This window comes from Xiphias gladius, chromosome 22, assembly GCF_016859285.1.
Source record: "Xiphias gladius isolate SHS-SW01 ecotype Sanya breed wild chromosome 22, ASM1685928v1, whole genome shotgun sequence".
In the NCBI taxonomy this organism is placed as follows: domain Eukaryota; kingdom Metazoa; phylum Chordata; class Actinopteri; order Istiophoriformes; family Xiphiidae; genus Xiphias; species Xiphias gladius.
The window spans coordinates 21,933,053-21,947,851 of record NC_053421.1 but is presented as its reverse complement, the minus strand read 5'-3'; the positions used below and the strand labels follow the sequence as shown (position 1 = coordinate 21,947,851).

The window sequence follows — 14,799 nt, the reverse complement described above, 5'->3', positions numbered from 1 at the left end:
CACTTATCTGCGAGCTGACGACGTTCATTGCCATTTCTAGACAATAAAAACCACCATTAAAACTTTATTATCTCAACTCACAGGTTGACGTAGTATAAATATGTTAAAAACAATGATGATTTTTCAATCAATGTTCCACACATAAAACAACCTTATCCAGCTCCATTCCCAGGTGAAGACGGCGAGACGCAGATGAGAACTCTACGACAAAGATCGCCACTATGATACCACTAAAGCCCCTAGCTTTTTAAAGACCTGTCAGTCCGTTTGACAGTGACATCAGGTTCATGTTCAGAGTTTTGGTATAGCGGTGGTAGCCCCCGTTGTTTACCTTTGTTTGGATCAGGGATTGTGCGTTTAAGTCAAGCATGGACATGGGTGTTCCCTATTGACGTGACGCACTCCCCGGGGCCCGGCCCAAAGCCAAACTAAAGTAATGAAATCATTCAGTGTTAAGCATCCTCTGCAAGTCAAGGGCACCCATATACTGCGAGGACTTACCATTCATTTCTCAAGGAAAACAGGGGAGTGGGGAACAAGAGAGTGAAAAAAAGAGGGAGTGTGAGGTGAGGGAGAGCTCCATCCAATGGAGCCAGGGTAAGAATTTATGGTCAAGAAGAGCGATGAATGTGTAATTTACGGTGCATACTCTACCATTCCCCCTGCCCTCCCCTTTGGTAATGAGAAACAGCTGTTTTGTTGTGGGGCCAAGGCATGGTATACCCCCTCCCTTCTGGCTATGACACACCATTAGTTTTTATTTCTGTCTCTGCTTTTACGAACCCTGCCCAGGCGCCAGCTTTTGGCCGGTGACCGGGACCATCACACCGTCTAATCTCGTCCACCTCCCAGGATGGCCTGCTGAAGCCTGGGGGGGAAGGCCTTACCGTGACTTCTGAAGGCTGTCACCTGGAGTTAGGTAGCGTCGTACTTCCAGCTTTGAAGTTTTGATTAAATTCAGGTCAGAGAATAAGAAATAGATACTTAATAGTACAAACTTTCCCCATAAAAATTATAAAGGCCAGTGTACATTGAAAACCACTTTCACAAGTTTGTCAGAACAGTCCTAAATGTCCGAGATTGACTTTGACCTCATATTTTTGTTGTTTTGGCCATTGTTGTCTTATGTAACTGTGCTCACCAAAGTAATTGCTGAGATCTGAAAACAGGGCAACGTTGCCACAGTAAAGTCTGACAGGGCAGAAACACAAGCAGCACAAAGGACAAAAAGACCAGTTGTTAACATGCCAACAGTTTAGCCAGATTATCTACCACATTATTTGGAGGTAAAACCAAAAATAAAACAACCCAAAATGTGGCTAATAATTCCTCATTTTGCTGGAAACTGTGTATGAGCATAACTACAATAAGTAAAGGAGGTTGAACCACAAAGTCAGTCTGTAAATTGTGACAGAAGTTGGACATGGATAATTTGGGTGGTCATTTTACCATTGCCTTTGTTTTTTCCCTCCAAATAAATCTGTAACGTGCAGGTATGTTTGACCTGTGTGCCTGTGTTTCTTGGGAGTCGTTGGGTTTACCTGTCTCAGCAAGTACTTTAGTAAGTACAACGTGTCCATAACATACAGAAATAATGGCCAAGACTGGGAAAATAAGACTCAAGTTGTTAAAAAAACAAACATTAATTAATTGAAAAAATTAAAAAAATAAATAGTATTTTTAGCTAACAACGTAGTCAATTCTTCATAAAAATGTGTACTTGTGTGTAAAAAGTGTCTTATATGTGTGACATACAATATATGCATGTAACACTGTGAACATCATAAGAGAGTCATTCCAACTGAAATCAAAGCGACTAATAGCAAAATCAGTGTATGACTGAAGTTTCATTAGCGTCATCCGATCTTTATTTAGGCTCTCACAGAATAAGCTATACATGATGATACTAATACTTCTTACGTTTGATGATAAACACAGTTTGACATATTCAGTATCACAATCCATAGTATGAATGAATAATGTAGCGTGTAACTTCTGCATCTTGTGGAAAGCAAACAGACCCACGGAAGACATTCTAGGAGTAAAAAAAAAAAAGGTTTTGTTTTTATCTGCAATGTTATGAAGCCAGCTTTTTGAGTATTCATGTGTAAAATGCTATGATTGTTCTGAAACTTGAGCCATAGGAAACATTATAGTTGTGCAAAATCTTCAGACCCTGTTGCAAAAATACACGATTACTGAGCAGCTCATGATTTGATGGCTTATATAATATTCAGTGGCTTGTAGTTACTGCATACTTGATATACCCCTGTGCATTTACATCTCGTTGCGCTTGATCTCCAGACCTTATTCCTTCAATCTATGAGACCAATATGAACACATATGTGCAAATGTAAGCACACATGTACAAACGACTAAGTTCCGTCCACAAACAACTTGATTCCGTGCAGAAATGCAAACAGAGTACACTGACACCCAGACTTTAGGTAGAGACAAACACACGCACACACAAGCTTGCATGCACAATGGCACACACATGCAACCTTGTACAATGCAAATATTTGTGTTTTTAATTCCTCGTTTTCCGTGCAGAGTCATTTTCTGATACAAACGTCAACAAACTAAGCTATCAAATGGCGAAGGTCTGTGTCAGGACACCAGAGGATATGAGCTGAGCTCCCAGTAATCCCCCTCTATATGTTCTCTTAGGCTTGCTTTGTAATAGACTCCCTCATCAGAATAATATATAGAAGACCTGTCCTCACCAACCACAAATGATTTCCAGTGCCTTTTCTTCTCTGTTTCATGTCACAATAGGAAATAAAGGTACAAAGACCTAATACTATCCACTGTCTTTACATCACACACAGCGGCTGTTGAGAATATCCATCTGCCTTCTCTCACAAACATGAAAACAAATGAAGAACAGATTAAAGTGATTAAAATCAGACTGGAAGAAAATACATCATTTACCAGAGGGGACTGAAGAGGCCCTTCATTCATAATCAGACTTCCATTTTATACACAGGATCTGTTCTTAGTTCAAGAAGAGACATAGATCAGTTCATGAAACAAACCATGCTGAACCACAATCTTCACTGTGGCTTTGCTTCTACTGATCCCTCACAGTGGAATGAAAAATCAACAAGTTTTTCAGAGTACTACAGAGACACTAGTCTCTTCCAGATAGGTTCATGTATTCAAAAAGCTCTGGAAAAACTTTTGTGTTGCAGCGATCCTCCAGTTCTCTTTGCATCTTCGACAACGCATAGCAGCAGTAATCCATTCCTCCATCACTTTGATCTTGGTCTATGGCTGGCACTGCTGGGTGAGGCACCGTCTCTGCTTTTCTTTCAGCCCCACCCAGCAGGCACTGAAGTTTAGGTGACAGAGCTGGTTGTGATGCTAGGAGCAGTGGTTGTCCTGCTCTGGCCTTTTCTCCTCTTCCCACCACCACCACCACCGCCACCACCACCACCGCCACCACCACCTCCTCCTCCTCCTCCTCCTCCTCTACTGCCATCTTTGCCCTCTCGTCCTTGCCCACGTGCATTCTCCCTCTCTCTGCTGTTTGAATCATCTTGTTGGTCTCCCTTATTCTTCCTCTCTGAAATGAGAATGCATAGAAAACATGATTAATAGGTTGTAGTATGTCTCAAATAAACTCTCGTAAGACATCTTTCATCATTGTAGGTTGTATGTTGAAGCGTCTACTTGGCCAAACAAAATTTTGAAAAAAAAACATGGATTCCTGAGAGATGAGAATGGAGGATACGGGATGTGTTTTGGATCAGAACTTGTGGGTGTGGTAGTGTGGTTTTTGATGAAGGCAAAACAAGTGTAATCCATGCACATCAACTCCAGAATCGTTCATAAATATTAAGGCTATGTGGGGCCATGCTAACAGTATATGTGCAGTCAGCATTTACCACAAGCGGCCCACAAATAATAATCAAACTTAATAGGACAAAATAAGAAATCTAAACATCTGGAACCTTATTGATTTAGGCCATGTTAGTCATTCCGTTGGTCTACCACTCTGGTCCAGACTAAAATATCCCAACAACTGTTTGATCAGTTGCCATGAAATTTTTTTGTGCAGACGTTCACGTCCTCGTCAGGATTAATTATAATAAATTTGAGGATTCTTTAACTTTTCCTCAACCATCAGTTCACAAGTTTAAGTTGTCCCATACTTATGTTCTAATACCTGAAAAACTAATGACATTCCCATCGGCCTCAGCTGGACTTTGTGTCTACTGCTAATACAAAAAAAAAAAAAGTTAATTTAGTATGCTAACACGCCAAATTATGATGGTGGACACTTTAACCTAATACCTGACATAAGCGTTTAGCTCAAAGCACCACTTCACAGAGATGATAGCGTGGTTGTAGACTCTTACTCTTTTTAATTTCTGTTTCGACAGCGACTCACTCTTTTGTCCCACCAAACACACAAAAACCTTCCTGCATCTCCTCATGTTAGGATTCACACCTGTCATACATTTTAAGAGTATAATTTGCTCTCTAAATACAAACATCCATCATGGTGTGGTTAATGTCTACACATAACCTATTCACCTGCTGTTCTGCTGCTGACTTAAAATTGCAGCAGTATGAGAGCCCTTAGGACAGACAAGTGACATTAATTTCTGTCACATAAATCCCCTTGAAATCACTTCTGGCATAATGAGTTAAACACCACCAAGGGCCCAATAATGGTCCATAAGGACTTGAAGAGCTGTCACAAAGTCGAAATGGGCATTGTGTCTAGTGTCAGATGGCTATTGTTTAGGCAGCACTCAAAAGTATTCAGCTTTGTATATCTGTTGGAGTGTAGTTACGCTGGCGGATGTTTGTTATGAACTTGTGCGCTGAGAATCTCTGGACATCCTAGAAACTGAGTGAACACGTGCCAAGGGCTGGACATTGTTTTCTATGCAGTTGACACCAGCAGGGCTTATGGCGCCACCATGTTTGTCTACTGCCATACAGTACTAACTTAAGGTCTGTGTTTATTTCCCTACAAGCCTTTTTAAACTTGTCATACAAACAGTTATGATTCTTTGGTTTAAATGCGAATTAAAAAAAAACTAAAAGCCCAAGGGTATGATGTTTCTCAAATTTCACCAAAAACAATATTTCTGTGCAGCCAGTGAAAACCATTATCTGGTGATGAATTAGATTCGATGTAGCTGAATGCGGACAGACGTAACACAAAAACATTTATTCGCTGCAGGCTCATGCAGTCACAGTTGCTTTACTCTCAGCTCAAAAGTAAAAGGCTCAGTCCGAAACAGTAGTGCACAAACAGGAATAACTCATATTTTTGGAGAACCAACAGTCCTAAAATCATGGAAACAGTAACGAAAACTGATTTGGTGAGTCGGTTCAAATCATATAAGATTTTATGTCCAGGATGTTCATCATTTGTGTGTTGTCTTGAATCAATAAACATATTTCTGAGCTTTTATTGCCACTATTACTACTAAGAATCACTAAGTACCGAGCACTGATAGTTCCAGTTTAAATAAATGAGGGACAATGAACAATTGTGGAGCCAGAGAGAAGTAAAGGGTCCTTGCACACACTCTGCAGCATCTGAGCCGATGTGCTTACTGTGTAAGGACTTAATTACTTCTCTAACAAATTACTAATGGAGCCAAGAGGTGGGAACTATCAGTTTATGACAGCTCTGATTACAAACTCCTCTCCATCCAAGCTAAACAATTGTGCCTGACAAATGCAATAACACATCCAGAAAATTCTGTTCTTGCGTGAGACCCTTTTGAGGAGCTTCAGGAAAAGGGGGGGGAATTTGCAGCCAAATCAACACAAAGGCAGAGATCTGCAGACCACTAAATCACTAATGTTATACAAGGTCTGCCCCCTGTGTTTTATATAGCTAGCCTGCCAGCCAACTCCTACAGATGAGTCCACGGTTGCGCTCTTTTTGCAGTGTTTACCCGCACGAACTGGTTCACCGGAATAAAGTCACCATCACCCATGAATTACCTTGGAGAAGAATATTCAGTCTTGTGCACTTTGGCAGTTATGTGCATTTTATTTTCATACAAATGTATTTAGCAGCACAATGCAAGGAAAACAGGACTAAAAACCTCCTCAACGTCAACAGTCGACCATTTCACAACCACAAAGCTTCTAGGACTCATCACTCATCAGGTGCCACATCACATGTCATCCTTGCCCGTCTGATACGATCTACCGTTGCTCCAAGATATTTTGCAGTCGGCATTGCATTTTTTATACAATATTTAATTATTCTTCTGAACCCAAGGCTGAAATTCTATCCAGGATGCAGGTGTCATACAGAGTCAACTTGCTTCTCATTTCTCAAATTGTGCTGCCATAGCCTGTCTAATGACGAGTCCACTCCGCACTGAGCAGTTAAAAGCCAAGCCACCCTCCTTCCCTCTAGACATGACCACAAATCTATATGGGACAATGCCAGATCATGTTCTGTTCTTGGGACTCGGACCTCTAATGGAACTCTCCAAGAGAAGAGGATGGTGCTGGAGTATGCAGGCTTCCTCTTTGTTTACTCACAAATATCCAGGCATATCATATGTTGCAACATCTGTGCAGATGCCAAGACTGCGCAAATATTGTTACGCAATGTTGCTGCTGTGCTCGAAATCCCCTAAGCGTGCCACCGTCCAATAAAGGTTTTAAACACTGCTTGTTGGCAGTTCTCTTAGTCCTTGTAAATAAGTGTAATGTTCCAACTTTGGTTAAAGTTGGTACATTATGCAAAACAGATTAGTATTTCGTGACACTTAGGAAATAAAAATGCTAATAACTCTTCATTAACAATAATCCCTTTCAGTTCAAGAGAACAAATCCTACAATTTGAATCAACAGGGTTGAACAACAGCTCCACTTTCAGTGTGTTTCTACATTTTTTAAGGTTTCCAATCCCAGTACCACTGCTGGGGAATTTTTAATTTTTTTGACTGACTACTAAGGACAAAATATTAAAAGGAAAAATCACCAGGATGATTGCTGTTTTTGCTGCACTTTTCATCCACTAAACTCTGGACCACCTGGCCAGATCCGTCGGCTATTAGCCTCATCTGCGAATGAGGCCAAGAGCGACTAATAAGCTGTTATGGAAGCTGATAATGGCCATTGACTGGTGAGAACGACTGTTAACCTGCTGGAGAGCAAGCTGCTGTGTGGGTGATAAGAACCCAAGCAAACATGTCATGGCCATGTAAACCTCACGCTTCAACGGTCCTCAGAACAAATAGCTTTTTCTAGCTCTGATCTTTGTCCAGCTTTGCAGTGTGTAATGCCCGCTCCTCATCTGCTTGGCTCGTAGATTGCGGTTTATTGTTTACATGCTGAGAAGTCAAGAGATTCTGTATCCTTCTGTGAGCTCTGCCAAACCAAACCCAATCAACGCACTGTGGGTCACAAACACACTGGCGGGAATACAGACTCTTAGATGTTGAGTAATTGTTCCATCAGTCATCATATTAACTGGTGGAGGCATTTCATGTAGCACATGGACTTTACTGCTTGTTCATCAGTAACCCGAGTAGTGTCATCTGAGTACTGTCATCATTATAACTTCTGTTAACCGGAGTCTTGAATTAGTAGTCCCCATTATCTTTCATTTCTTCCTCATTGTGCATTGGCTTTCTGTACTTTATGTGTGTTTGTGGTTACCTCTTGCACAGGGTGCCTTGGTCACAACGCATTTCCTTCTCTCTGTCTCTGGAACACAGGTCTGAGAGGGTACAAAGGCCGGGGTGGTGTCCAGGCTGTGGACCTGTGGAAGGGGTGAACGAACCCGAGACTGCGAGCCTTTCTTAAATCCACATGTTTTGTTTTTCTTCATACAGGGACCCCACTGGCTCCACTCACCCAGTTCGCACTCTGAAGCAGGCTGACCTGGGGGAAAGGTAGTGAGTGAACGGTTCACAGCTCCAACATCTCACATTTTGCCGGCCTGCTTTTTACAGTTCGGTAGTTTTAGCACAGGATAATGAGTTTAAGTAATTTCCAAATCGGAAAGCAATCTTTCTTTGTTTTTTTGAATAGAGATGGACAGATTGAGAAGGTTCTTATGAACTAGCTTTTGAGGTCACATTTATAGTTTCTGTGGAAAAGCAGGTTCAAGTTAAATGAACAGCATGTGAGGCCAAAAAGTCAGTCCAGAGCTCCAGGTCTTTGCAGCACTGAGCCAAGATGCCTGGAGAGCTCTGAATTTCACTGTTAATCGTCGTCGTCTCTAACTTATGACAGAATTATTTTCAACAGAAACAAAACCACAGAAAGAAAAACCCAGGAGATTCTGTTAAGTTTTCACTTCCCTTTTTCCAGGCCAAACAACTGAATATAGCTGGCTTCTCCAGATGAAGGGATAAGTATACTGTAGATTATACGTTACAGCAGGTAGCTTTCAAAGATGCTATGTTTATGTTTTGAAGCTGGTAAATAGTGGGAGGTTAAAGGTCACTCACCGACACACTCCATGGTCTCGTTGGCGGTGCGCTGTCCTGGAGGGCAGCTTACATAACATCGCCCGCTGTGTGAATACAAGCCCTCCTTACATTTTGTGCAAAAATTGCGATTGAAACATGCTTCACAGTTGTCTATTTTACATTCTGAAAGACATAGGGGAGACAAAAACAGAAGATCAAATGAAAGGATCAAATCATTTAACAGTCCTGTAGATTCTGGTGAAGTATGATTTCGTGCCATCATTTCTTTGGCTTCAAATTTTTCTTTCTTGTTCAGGAACAGTTGTGGATACACAGAAATCTCTATTCATTAAATGGGGAATTCATTGCATTTTGGCTCAAAAAAGGAAATCATTCTCCAGAGAGAGGACAAGAGGAACTTGAATTTTATTCCCTCTGAGAGATTAATTAGTGATTAAGCAACGCGGGGTCTATTAAGGGGGAGTAAAACTCTCCTCCTAAAAACACATGCATCACAGGCCTTATTTTTTTGGAAAGCGGGTGTGAATGAGAATAGCCGGGAGTGTATTGCTTGACTGGTTTTCTCAAGAGTGGGTTTCTCCCAACCTCAGACTCATTAAAATCCCTTACTCTCCAGTCAGACAAAAACTTCTTGAAATTTGGATAATAACAAATACAGGAGGATAAAAACCAGACATCTTAAAAGTCTCCCAAAACACTTTGGTCTCATCATGAAAGGCACTTCCTTCTTTGCATCATTCCATCTGAATTAACCTTCCTTGTATGAAAACAGTGGGGAAAAATTGATATCTATAGATTTCCATGTGTCAGTGTTTGATATGGGAAACTTATTCAGATCTAACTCATCATGTTCATGTGTGCTGAAGTCAAGATTGTCTACTCTGCAGCTGGTCTGATGCCAAGGTCAGTAATGATCTAACACTGAATCCCTCACTGGGATCTTAAAGTCCTTGCCTCCTGCTCCCAATTACTATTTTAAGCCCTTGACAGCTAAATTTGACAGTACTGACGTTTGCAGGCCTATAACGTAAGACAAATGTTGCTAACAAGACATTCTGGGACGACATGTATAAAATCAGATGATTGGATAATGAACCAGGTTAGCCACTGAGGGCCTCTGAAAAGGAAACTCAGCCCTTTCTGCAACAAAATCAGGACAGTGAAATACTGCTGCATTGAAATGACAAAAACACATGTGGTTGAACTTGTTGCAAATGATACAGTATTTTTATAAAATTGCAAAAATCTCAGATATAATTCCAATTGTGTCATTTGCACTGATGCAGCAAACAGGGGAAATAAAATACACTCTCAATTTAGAATAAGATACAGATTCTGTTGACTTCCTCTGAGCATAAGGGCTGTAAAACACAGGTCTCGAACAATAAAGTACAGTACCATCATTATAATGTGGCAGGTAGAGCACAAAAGTACTACTCCTGAGTTTAATATGCTTTGGGGTTGTGTAAATGTTACAGAAAACATGAATTAGCACATCTGACAGACATTAGGAGATGAAGGAATTGGCAGTCAAGCAAAATATCTTGAAAGGAGAGGTTTAGCCTGCATTTTTCTTCCTGTAGTTGAAAATCACTACAGGCTGGTGGGCGCTGTAGCTGCCCACCAAAAATCTACACCTACTGTAGGATATTTGAAGCAATGGATGTAACTGAATTGCGTTAAACATGAGGTCAAATTGATGTTGGAAGCAGTCAGCTTTCATTACGATGAATGTGATATTATTTTACAAGCATGTAACTGCACAAAGACTGATTAGAAGTCCTTTTATACCCACACATATTTTTAAAAAAAGACTTTACTTTGTTACTTAAACACTTTGGAGACTAAAGATGACACAGTAAGGTTTATCAGAATAAAATTTGTGTAAAAGTGAAAGCATAACAAACATGGATTGTGGCCTGGCATGAACCCTGCACAAGGGCCAAATAAAAAACACAGACATCTTCTCAAAAACAGACAAACAACACTGCATTAGAAATGTTTTTGTTCAGATTTTGTTGCAATCCTGTTTTCTGCCCACACATAACAGGAAACAGACGACAGACTGAGGTGCTGGCACCCCTCAGCTAAGAGTACAGGACCCAACTAAGTAAGTTCGGTGAGTGCTGTGAGTGTGGCTACCCTTTCACCCACCCTCCAAATGAGTCAAACCTGCCTATAACCATAAAGAAAACCAGTTCACTTAAAAACTCTACTGACTTTCCTCCTGTTCAGCAAATCTTTTGCTGAATTTAGTGGCTATTTGTGTGCTCTTTTCCACATGGATAAGTAGCATTGACAGAAGGATTTCATCAAGTTGTCACTCTTGTACTTATTAGGGGCCAGTTGCCTCTTGTTAGTGAGCATATAGTAATAAGGGCATACTGTACATATTATTCACTTAAAAAACATGAAAAATAGTAGCGCGAGAGCTTGGTTACAAAAAGATGAGACGGCCAGGTATGCAAATAGAGAACACTGATTTGTTCATCTTTCAGTATTGATTAAGGTAGGATCCCTATTTTCTGCATTATTATTTTAGGTCTTTGCCAAACACATACACAGGCAAAGTGTAGCAACACAAAGTGGAAATATTCAGTTAAGATACACCAGACAAGTAACTAGCAGGGTATCCCTGTATTCCTCTAAATACCCCCACATTGTACATAACCAGAACATGATGAGCCAAAGAAACAGATTATTTACACTCTTGCAGGTTTGATTTGACATCAGCTGTTTAGATTTTTACAAAGTGAGAGTGAGCTGTTGCCAACCAGGTAGCTCGAGCCTTCATGAAGGCTTTGGAAGATTCCAGAGGTGTATTTACAAATCTATGGTGCCCACTTACACATCCCGCTGCTGTACCACTGACACTTGCAGTGTCAAACGGTAAAGAGTCTGTAACACAAAGCAAAACTCACGGATGCATCTGTTGTTGCCTTCTGGGTTCCTCATCCCAAAGTATCCCATGGGGCAGGAGGCCAGGCACACGCCTATCTGACGGATGTCATTGCGCTCCAGGAAGATGAAGAGCTTGGGCTTACATTTAATGCAGCCATTATACTCAGAGCATCGGTCACAGCCTTTGGGGCAAGATGGTGGCCCCTCAGTACTAACTGTTGAAACATAAGGTAAACAGAAAGTAACAGGCAGGTTGAGGTAAGCAACAAAACAGCACGGTGTACCATTGCATAAAAACATAAACTGTTTCCAGCCAGATATGAATTTTAATGAGGAAATTAAAGGGGAATTTGTCCATATTCTGCCTATGAGAACAACATCAGGGAACTGTAATATTTTGCTGGCATGTCCACAGATCCAGCCATAAACCTACCAGCACTTTTTCACTCCAACAAGTGGGGCTTAATGCTTGCAGCTTAATCTAACCGGGGGCCAGGCCAAACATCTTTGTTTGAACAGTTACTCACTGTTTACTTCAAACTGCCTGCCGGAGATCCTTAACAGATTTTCATTTGGAGAAACCTAGGTAATTGGGGCTGACAGTCAACCAAGAGCCAGTCAAAATCAGGCAACTCACATCAAACAGGGCCTCCACTGGGGTCAGTCAGAAATGGTCTTGGCAACAGAAAACTGTAATAGTGACAGACATGGCCAGGAGACGGATACTGTTTGTGCAGAGTTAGTGTTTTTCTATAGTGGTACCAGACAGCAAGTGTCCCCTGCACTAAATCTGAAAATGCACTGCAGATGAATTTACACCTCGCCCATTTATAATCCCAGGCTCAGAGAATAATCCAATTCATTCCTCTTCCAAAAAGGCAAAGATGTGGTAAACATAAACAGTAATCTAAATTATTTCTAGGAAAAGTGTGTCATAGTGCACATCCTTTTTCTAGGAGTCATTCAGAGACGAAGACACAGTGATTGGAGTTGATTTAAAGTCCCGTACTGTATCAGCTTTAAGTATCCATACTCTCACACAACCATCAATCTTCCGCCCTGCCTCCCAGAGATAAGTTGGATGGTAAAAGCGTTAAGAGGGTTCTCCCATGAACAGATTACATTATACCTGGGTCACTGTAACCCGTAATGCAGTAATTACAGCCAGGTCTTATTGCTCACTATCACCAATAATGACAGAAGTAATAATGGCCCCGGGGAGTAATATTTAACCAGAGCAGAGGGAAGCGTATGAGTCTGAGAATGTGGTGTTGTAAACTGTTTGTGACACATGGTGAATTGAAAAAGAGCGAGTTTGTGCTGCCTGGAGTATAGGGAGGAATATGTGCAACTCTTCTCTCTGATTGTTTCAGTTTGTTCTCTGCATGACACTGAATTAATTCAGAGAGGGAACACAGAAAGCCCACGGGGAAGAAAACAAGTCTCACTGTCGTCAGTTATTTGGCTGCCAAGGGGGAAGGTTAACGAAAACACACAATCTGATGACATTAAAGACTTAAAAGCTGTACAACAGACATATAAACTGCAAAGCTCTTCCATTTCTCAAATGACTGACGCTGTAGAGGGTGCTCATGTATATGGTGAGTGACCCAAATCCTTCCGTCCTCATTAGAGTGGCACATGACAAACTGCGACAGCGTTTAAGGTCATCATGCACATATATGTGAGTATGTATACTACAAAAATATTCCATATCCATGACACAAACAACAGTTCTTCCTTCCTAGAATGTGTGATTTTAATAATACCACATCTGTTTCTGTGGCCAGTCATGGTATTATATGAATTCTGGTTCACAGAAGTTGGGGTGAGCTTGGCATTGGCTGAAAGCTCCTTGTGTGTAAAGGAAGAATTATTTCAAAGCTGACAGTAAGACCAGCACTGAGGCTCTGAGGCCAGAGATATACTTCAAGTCGGCCTGAGCACCATCTTTGGTTGCGTGAGGTCAGAAAAATGCTTACAACAACACCGGCAGCACGGTCCAATTGAGAGCTTAGAACTGTCAGGTACTCCTTCCCCTATGTGCCCACGGAGCCAGACACAAAAAGAACGATGGCTTTGAGGACGAATACATCAAAACCCCCTCTATAAACAATCCTAATACCCATAAAAGTTTTACATAAACTGAGAGAGGCATAATCTTAAAAAGAGGAAGAAAGACGAGCCATTCAGGAGAAACACTGAACCTAACATAACCCACCCAGGAAAAACAAGTAAGAATGATGAAAAAATAAACAAAATGTTATCTTTACTTTGCCTGTTAAATGTTTATAAGACATCCACCATTGTGACTCAGACCACAGTAACGAAAGGCAGCAGGGCTGAAGACAAAGAAAAAAAGAGATCAAAACAAACTGAGAAAGAGAGTACTCACCCCGTCTCTGTCTTCTCGCCTTGGAGAGCTTGAGAGCATCGCTATGACCCATGGAGCTGAGGAAGACCATTGCCAGCGCCACCAGTCCCAGCTGCATAGTCCCTGCTGCCTTCCCGGCCACGCAGGGTCCCCCCCTGCAACCAGATGGATCAGGTGGGGGGGCCCCCTTTCCTTCGTGGACAGGTGGATCCCTCTGCTGCTGGGACAGATGATCCCTCCTCTCTGCTGTGGTACTGCTCTCTTTCTCGGTCCCTATCTCCCTTTCCCCCCCTCCTCTGTCTCCCTGTATCTTTCACTCTAGTGGCTGCTGCGTCTGTGTGTAGTAGAGGGTGATGCTGCAGTCGAGAGTCCAAACAGGCTCGAGGCACAACAAGCCATCACACTGGTGTTAGAGCTGGCAAAGGGAGTAGACAGAGCAGGGCTGTAGGATGGAGGGGGGAGGGATGGGGGGTGGGGGGGTGGGGGATGGGGGGGTGGGTTGAGGGGTTGTGCAGGGGATGAAGAGGAGGAGAGAATAGAGAGGAGAAGTGTCGAACTTCTGGTGGTTCAACCCATGAAGCTTGGGATGGGCTGGCTGGAAAGCAGGGAACCCGCTGTCTGAGGAGTCTTTGTTGTTAGTAAGTGCTTGAGCTCACAAGCATGTGTCTTATTAAAGATGCTCTAAGCATGCACTAGAATAAATGCTTGCAGACTGAAAAAAGACAGATACAGGTTCTTGACTATGTGTGAGAAAAACATCTGCTTGCACCAGGACCTGCTGAGAAAAAAAGGAGGGAGAGGAGACAGAAAGATGGGGAACAGTTTTAGGAAAAAGGTTGTTACAAGTGCAGATAAACTAACATTGAAGGAGTAGTTTGACATTTGGCGAGAGTGAGATAAGAATATCAATACCTCTGTCATGCCCATAGATTAACCACCTGGGGGCCCGCCCGAAGGCAAAAGTTTGCTGTTGTGCCCCTACTGACCCACTCTATTCATGGCACCTTACTATTTTCCCAGGAACCCAGAAACCAAACAGTACTCTGGAGCTGAAATGATTAGTTGATGAATTGATCATTCATTTGGGAGAAA

The 14,799-nt window shown here is 41.9% G+C and overlaps 1 protein-coding gene across 1 annotated transcript; it reads right to left on the bottom strand.

Annotated features, from left to right (window-relative positions):
• Positions 1-1,889: 1,889 nt before the first annotated feature.
• Positions 1,890-14,140, bottom strand: rspo1 (R-spondin 1). The gene is made up of 5 exons (XM_040116831.1): positions 13,729-14,140; positions 11,354-11,548; positions 8,451-8,594; positions 7,654-7,878; positions 1,890-3,568 (listed from the first exon to the last, which is right to left on the bottom strand). Exons 1-5 carry the CDS (start codon positions 13,823-13,825, stop codon positions 3,342-3,344), a joined length of 888 nt encoding a protein of 295 aa, XP_039972765.1. The 5' UTR covers positions 13,826-14,140; the 3' UTR covers positions 1,890-3,341.
• Between the last annotated feature and the right edge of the window lie 659 nt (positions 14,141-14,799).

Excerpts from the sequence above, each read along its gene's own strand:
- rspo1 (XM_040116831.1), bottom strand. The coding sequence starts at position 13,825 with ATGCAGCTGGGACTGGTGGCGCTGGCAATGGTCTTCCTCAGCTCCATG. Across the intron at positions 11,549-13,728 it reads GGCGAGAAGACAGAGACGGG|TTAGTACTGAGGGGCCACCA; the intron begins GTGAGTACTCTC and ends ATGTTTCAACAG. Across the intron at positions 8,595-11,353 it reads AGGCAACAACAGATGCATCC|AATGTAAAATAGACAACTGT; the intron begins GTGAGTTTTGCT and ends TATGTCTTTCAG.